The sequence below is a fragment of the Asparagus officinalis genome, chromosome 5 (genome assembly GCF_001876935.1).
Source record: "Asparagus officinalis chromosome 5, Aspof.V1, whole genome shotgun sequence".
Taxonomy (NCBI): domain Eukaryota; kingdom Viridiplantae; phylum Streptophyta; class Magnoliopsida; order Asparagales; family Asparagaceae; genus Asparagus; species Asparagus officinalis.
This window is the reverse complement of record NC_033798.1, coordinates 24,327,280-24,335,234: the sequence shown is the minus strand read 5'-3', so window position 1 is coordinate 24,335,234 and position 7,955 is coordinate 24,327,280. Positions and strand designations below refer to the sequence as shown.

Here is a 7,955-nt window from a genome sequence, read left to right as displayed (position 1 = left end):
CCGCTCAGGCAGAGCCACAGCAGGTTCCACCCGAGCAGGAGCAGGCACCACCTGAGCCGCAGCAGGCTCCACAGTACCTCATTGATCTCATGGCTCCCATCATAGCTAGGATGACAGCAATCGAGGAGCTTGTGGCGAGTCATATTGTGCCACCGACACCACCACCACCACCTCCAGTAGTTCCACCACAAGGGATACCAGCCGTCCCAATTAGAGAGAGAGACCCAGAGGTAGCACCTACAGTTATTCCACCAATGGTACCGGATAGAGCCACGGAGCAGGAAGCTTGGCTTCGCTTGGTAGAGAGGTACCAGAAGATGAGAGCACCGGAGTTCCAGGGCTCTTCAGACCCACTTGTAGCCCACAAGTGGAAGGAGGATGTGAGTAATGTCTTGGATATACTCAATGTAGACACAGTTCAGAAGCAAAGACTGGCATCATAGAGTCTAAAAGGGGATGCCGGGAGATGGTACTGATTCCAGTTTCCAATAGAGCAGCGGATGATCCTCACTTGGGAGGATTTTGTTTACTTCTTTGACGCGCAGTATGTTTCTTCTGCAACACAGACTAGGAAGGAATTCGAGTTGTCCCGTTTGACTCAGGGGGGCATGTCAGTTGCAGAGTTTGAGAGCAAGTTCATGGAGTTGCTGCATTTCACGGGGATGTGGCAGACAGGAGAGCGTCAGGCTCAAATGTTCCTAGCAGGGCTTCACCCTAATCTTCACTGATACCTCGTCTCGAGGAAGTTCTATTCAGTCTGGGAGGTAGCTGAGGTCGCCACCTCACAGGAGAATGAGACGGCTATGTTTCAGAAGGACAAGGAGGAAAAGACTAAGACGGGACAGATTGGAGACAAGGGGAAAAACAAGAGGCCATTGTCAGGACAGCAGCAGCAGCAGCAGGGCCCTCATAAGAGGGGACCCCAGCAAGATCAGAGGGCACATTATCAGCGCAAGTTTCAGGGGGTATGGCATCGGAGTGTCGTAGTACACCAGCAGGAGCTCAGCCGGGCAGGGGTCCGAACCAGCAGCAGCCGCGACAGCAGGGCCGAGGTCAGGGTCAGCAGGTCAGGCTTGAGCCACCGCTAGCAGCACAGAGACCAGAGGGGCAGGTTCGAGCAGTCCAGGAGGCCCCCCAGGGGCAGATTGTCCTGTATTTTCCAGCACCAGTGGTAGATCAATCTTCAACACCAGGTAGAGTGTATGCAGTGGTTCCTCGTGATCATGGTGCCAGCGGTGCAGTTGTGGAGGGGACGTTCCTCGTGAATTCCTTTCCCGCCCGTATTCTTTTTGATTCAGGAGCTTCGCATTCTTTCATTTCGTATGCTTTCATGGTTAGACTCCAGCTCGTAGCTCATTCGTTAGACACCCCTTTATCAGTTTCCACCCCTCTAGGAGAGGTATCGCTGCTGGAGAGTGTTTGTAGGAGGTGTATTATCAGTTTAGACGAGTCTGAGTTCATAGTCGATCTGATAGTTTTGCATATGTCCGAGTTTGATGTCATCCTTGGTATGGATTGGTTGTCATCCTACCATATTAGTATTGACTGTTTTGTGAAGACAGTCAGATTGCGAACATCCGATGGGTCCGAGATGATTGTGGCCACTTCTTAGGGCAATCGCTTTGCGGAGTCGTTTCTGGCGTTCATCGATGAGGTGATGCGACGGGATCAGAGTTCTGATTTGTTGGAGACTAAAGTTGTCTTGGATTATCAGGATGTCTTTCAGGACATACCTGGGTTACCTCCTGTGAGAGAGGTTGAGTTTTGTATTGAGTTGCAGTCGGGCACAGCCCCGATATCCCGCGCACCCTATCGCATGGCACCAGCTGAGATGAGGGAGCTTCAGACCCAGTTGGACGAGTTGTTAGCTTAGGGTTTTATTCGTCGGAGTCATTCTCCGTGGGGCGCGCCGGTCCTCTTCGTGAAGAAGAAGGACGGCAATATGAGATTGTGTATAGATTATCAGGAGTTGAACAATGTCACTATCCAGAATAGGTATCCACTACCTAGGATTGATGACTTGTTCGACCAGTTGCAGGGAGCGCAGTTCTTCTTGAAGATTGATCTTCGTTCTGGTTATCATCAGTTGCGGGTTCGGGAGATGGATATCCCCAAGACCGCTTTCCTCACGCGCTATGGATCTTTCGAGTTCTTGGTCATGCCATTTGGGTTGACCAATACACCCGTGGTCTTCATGGACTTGATGAACCGGGTTTTTCGTCCATTCTTAGATCAGTTCGTGATTGTTTTCATCGACGACATCCTCATTTATTCGAGATCGGAGGCAGATCATGAGCAGCATCTCCGATTAGCTTTGCAGACCCTACGGGAGCACCAGTTATACGCCAAGTTCAGCAAGTGTGAGTTTTGGCTTTCAGAGGTCAGGTTTCTCGGCCACATCATCAGCAGAGAGGGTATATCAGTAGACCCAGCTAAGGTTTTAGCAGTGATTGATTGGGAACCGCCGAAGACGGTAATGGAGATTCGTAGCTTTTTTGGTTTAGCAGGTTACTACAGGAAGTTCATCCAGGACTTCTCGAAGATTTCGACGCCACTTACACGCCTTACGAAAAAGGGTGTACAGTTTATTTGGAGCACAGGGTGCCAGGAGGCCTTTGATATATTAAAGGCTAAGTTGACCACAGCACCAGTTTTGACTATTCCAAGCAGCGACAAGACATTCGTCGTCTACACAGATGCATCTTTGGCAGGATTGGGAGGCGTTCTTATGCAGACTCAGAGAGTAGTAGCTTACATCTCACAGCAGTTGAGAGTGCATGAGCAGAACTATCCTACTCATGACTTAGAGTTAGCAGCAGTGGTTTTCACACTGAAGTCATGGAGGCACTACTTGTATGGTGTGCAGTTCGAGCTGTTCACAGACCACCAGAGTCTGAAATATCTGTTCTCTCAGAAGGAACTCAACCAGAGGCAGCGGAGGTGGATTAAGTTTATTAAGGACTATGAGTTCGCGATTCAGTACCACCCGGGGAAGGTGAACATCGTAGCAGATGCTTTGAGTAGGAAGCGTCAACATCAGATTGCGGCTTTGAGGTGCTCATTGCACAGAGATCTCCTTACTCTTAGCCAGTTTGATTTTAGACCTGAGTTTGGTGGCACTAGTGCATTTTTGGGAGCTATATCAGTGCAACCAACTTAGAGCGGCAGAGTTGTTAGAGCTCAGTTGGAGGATTCTTGGATTCAAATCCAAATCCGCAAGGAGGAGATTTCTAAAGAGCCTAAGGCCGATTGGACCATTGGAGCAGATGGAGGTCTACGGATGAAGGATAGATTGGTTATGCTAGCCAGTGCAGAGCTGAAGAGGGAGTTGTTTGATGAGGCACGCCGTACTCGGTATACAGTACATCCAGGGACTACCAAGATGTACAAGGATCTGAAGATGCACTTTTGGTGGAGTGGCATGCGAAGAGAGATTTCAGAGTATGTGGCCAAGTGTTTTACTTGTCAGCAGGTAAAGGCAGAGCATCAGAGACCGGCAGGGACACTTCAGCCGTTGCCTATTCCAGAGTGGAAGTGGGCGGACATTTCTATGGACTTTATTGTAGGGTTGCCCAAGTCGAAGAAGGGGAATGATTCAATTTGGGTCATTGTGGACCGGTTGACAAAGTCAGCACATTTTATCCCAGTGAGGACTATTTATACAGCTGAGGCGTATGCGAGGATCTTCATTCGAGAGATAGTTCGACTTCACGGAGTTCCGGACACGATCGTGTCGGATCGAGGATCCGTATTCACTTCACATTTTTGGAGGAGTTTACATGACTCATTTGGCAGCATGCTATCTTATAGTAATGTATTCCACCCACAGACAGATGGTCAGACGGAGAGGGTGAATCAGGTGTTGGAAGACATGTTGCAGGCATGTGTCATTGACTTCCAAGGTAGCTGGGAGGATCACATTCCATTGATAGAGTTCGCTTATAACAACAGTTATCAAGCGACGATCGGTATGGCTCCGTATGAGGCATTGTACGGGAGACCCTGTAGATCACCGATATGTTGGGCAGAGCTGGAGGATAGCTTGATGCTTGGACTGGAGCTTGTGAGGCAGACTACTGAGAAGGTAGCATTGATCAGGGAGCGGATTTTAGACGCTCAGAGTTGGCAGAAGAGTTATGCAGATAAGAGGCGAAGACCCCTAGAGTTTCAGATTGGGGATTTGATTATGCTGAAGGTATCGCCTATGAAAGGCGTGCAGCGATTCGGGAGGTGAGGGAAGCTTGCCCCGAGATATATTGGACCTTTCCGGATTTTAGAGCGGATTGGAGCTGTGTCATACAGACTAGATCTTCCAGCTTCTATGTCTAGTATACACAATGTATTCCATGTTTCTATGCTTAAGAAACACTTGCATGATGAGGAGCAGCAGCGGGTGTTGGATGCACCGGAGATTGAGATTCGAGATGATTTGACTACTATTGAGATCCCAGTGTCTATACTTGCTAAGGAATACAAGAAACTCAGGAACAAGGTGATTCCATTGGTGAAAGTTCAATGGAACAGAAGTGGAGTTGAGGAAGCTTCATGGGAGCGCGAGGAGGACATGCGACGTGACTACCCACACTTGTTCGAGCAGGTAAAACTAATTAAAGTATTTATGATATGACTTCTTACTTGAATATTTATATCTACATATATATTTTGATACTTATATTTAACACTAGAATGAGGGTATTTTTACTTAATTCTTAATCTTTCGGAACACATGGTATATACATGGGGGGTTCCTTGTTTGGATTTTTCGCCCGACGTACTAGTTCCGTTAGATTTGGGGTTAAGTAAGAATATTATCATTTTAGATCGTTAAGTATGAATGTCACTATGTGCTAACTAGCATTCATCATTGCGAAATGTATATGTGTACGGGTTAGATTAGACCCTTGTCATGTTTTTCAAGTATCTTTATGAGTTAGATGTGATTTCCTGAATTTTGAGGACGAAATTCTTTTAAGGGGGGAAGAATGTAAGACCCCGTAGATTTTTGAGTATGTATATGTACATCAGTAATGAGGTTGAGTGTGCAAGATTTCAAATCATATGCAGCAGAGTCATAGTATGCAGTTTCTAGTCCATGAGTCGACCCATGACTGTCATGAGTCGACTCACAAAATCGAGTCATGTTGTCATTTAGTCTCTGCTGAGTCGACTCATTATATCATGAGTCGACCCATGAGTCATGAGTTGACCCATGACTGTTATGAGTCGACTCATCGGGGTTTTTCTAGTTTTCTGGGTTGGGTTGGTTTGGGTTTCGAGTCGGGTTTTATCCACTCATATATATTTTCTCTCTACCCAAAAACACTCTTTTTGATCAGAAAACCCTAGAGAAACCCTAGCCTCTTCTCCCCCTCTAAACCCTAGCTCGTTTTTGGGACTTCTTGGGTGATTTTTAGGGATTTTCAGCGGCTTTTCGTGGATTGCAGCGAAGGGGATTGTTCATCATCACTTTTGAGGCGAGTAACATCTCGCCCAATCCTTCTCCCATGTTTTTAATAGTTTACAAATGTTTTTCATGAGTTTTATTGAGCCTAAGACTTATTTTCAAGTATAAATCAATGTTCTTGTTAGGGTGAATGCTAGAAATCATGTGTTTCAGAATCTAAATCCTCACCAACGCGTTTTGAAGAAAACCCAGATCTGGAAATATTCTTAAGAAATAAGAATATGAGTTTTCTTTTTGACTAAATGCTTTATTTCATGTTTAGGAGTTAAAAGTTAGATCTAACATGCTAGTATCGTTTCTCTTGCTATATACATGAATTTATCACTACCTCATAGTCTAGAATTGATAGTTATGGAGGTAAAGATCAGTATGTTGGGAGTATGGGACGAGATGGACGAGCTGCAGTTGTGAAATTTCCAGTTTTCAGCCCGTGAGTCGACTTATGACTCATCATGAGTCGACTCATCAGGTTGAGTCGACCCATGACTATCATGAGTCGACTCACAAAGTCAATTCCTGTTATTCATTAGTTTCTATCGAGTCGACTCGTCAGTTCATGAGTCGACCCATGAGACATGAGTCGACTCATAGTTGATTTGAGTCGACTCATTGAAATTTTGCCTATTTTCATTTGTATTTTCTGTTTGACCAACTACTATGCTTATACTTTCATACAGTGTTCATATATGATCGAGGGTTCTACTGAGCTTTTGTTGAACATGAGTAGTTGCCTTGTTTATCGGGTATTAAATTGTAGTATTCATATATGAGATGACTTTTCTGACACAAGCTTAGATCTGTACAGCGAGGCATGCACAAGAGTAGAATATGTATACCTTTACTTCTAGTATTCCATGGTTTATATATACAGTCCTCGTGTTAGACTATAATCCATTAAAGTCCTCGTGTTGGACTATAATCCCTTAAAGTCCTCGTGTTGGACTATAACTCATTAAAGTCCTCGTGTTGGACTATAATCCATTTTAGTTTTATGTTGGATTATTGTTAAACCTTGAGTATGTTTATTAACCAAGTTTGGAACACAACATATTATATGAGGCTGGGACATGATAGTTACCTTGGTTGGACATGACATCTATAGTAGATTTGACAAGTTTACACGTTATCGGTAGAGATGGGTTTGTATTCTTTTTCTTTATTTGTTTCTTGTGTTAAACCTCGGGAATTGTATTTAGGGATTTACAATTTGAGATACAAGGTATATACATGAGGGTTTCCTTGTTTGGATTATTTCGCTCGACGTACCTATGCTCGTGTTGTAATTCCCTAAGTACTAATACCCACATTGGTTAGTATAAATGATTTATATTATTGTGTATTAACTGTATTTTCTTATGCAACGAGCCCTATCCCTTGGGGTTGGTTGTGATATTGCTCGCTAGCGCTTTGACGCTCGTTGTCCCTCCCCCTTTCAGGTAACGAGCCAGGAGCCCGGAGAGTCGCAGGTTGAGGACGACCCTTACTAGTGTCTACTATCCTCTTTTTAGATGTATTTATTTTTGTACTCCACTTGAGACATTTTTAACTTGAGAGGTTTATGTTCTAGAGTTATAAAGGTTGTTTGCCTTATTTCGTGTATCAGACATTATGTACTTTGAGACATGTTGAGTTCTCCAGATTTTTATTATTCATTTCAGACTTTGACTGTGTACTTCAGCTTATTTTTGATTTATGAGATGTATTTATTTGAGTCCTATTGTTCCATTAAGCAATTGTTGTAATATCTTTTACTTGCTTTGTACTACACATGTTTTTGATTCCACTAGAGAGATAGTAATTGTGATGGTGAAACATGTTATTGCACGGTGTGGTGCATGGCAGGTTTGACCTCTCTGGTTTCACCTCGGACTGCAGCCTTGTGTGAACCCAGGGGGGTCACAAGATAGGGAGCCCAAGTGAAAAGAATATATCGTGTGATAGACAACATGATGGGCTACGCACCGGCGAAGGAATCGACGAAAACGGAGGTCGGAGTTGGATGAAAAATGCGCGCAAAGTCGGCTCCGAACTACAGTTTTCTGTAGTGAAGCTCACTCATTTGGGCTCATCGGCGACGGTGCCCAAGGCGGTGGCCGTGGGGATGGTCAGGCGGCGGACTTGAGGCTGAGCGACGACGCGTGGGAGATGGGTTGTAGGTGGGGCGCATTTTGGCGGAGCTTAGGTGGAAGGAGGGCGATGGCGGAGGTGGAGGCTTGGTCGAAGTTCGCAGCGTCTGAGGCGGAGAGGAGGAGGACAACTGGGGGTTGACGGGGCTGAGGGCATGGGGGTGTGGCATCGGAGCTCGACGGAGGACGGAGGAGCTCGCGGTGGCTTGACGGAGGAGACCTTGGACGTTAGGGTGAGCTCGAGCTCGGCTTGGTGGCGGCAATCTCAGCTGTACATGGAGGTGATGGCCGGGTGGTGGACGAGCTTGAAGGAGCTCACAACGTCGGAGGGGTTACAGGGAGAGAAGAGGAGGCAGAGGTGAAGG

General features: G+C 45.8%; 1 protein-coding gene across 1 annotated transcript in view; it reads left to right on the top strand.

Annotated features, from left to right (window-relative positions):
• The window catches only part of LOC109841624 (nuclear pore complex protein NUP160), an 80,034-nt gene continuing 73,046 nt past the window's right edge, over positions 968 to 7,955 (top strand). Inside the window, 1 exon segment of the mRNA XM_020410577.1 lies at positions 968 to 1,280. Within this exon segment, the coding sequence (XP_020266166.1) occupies positions 968 to 1,280 (313 nt within the window).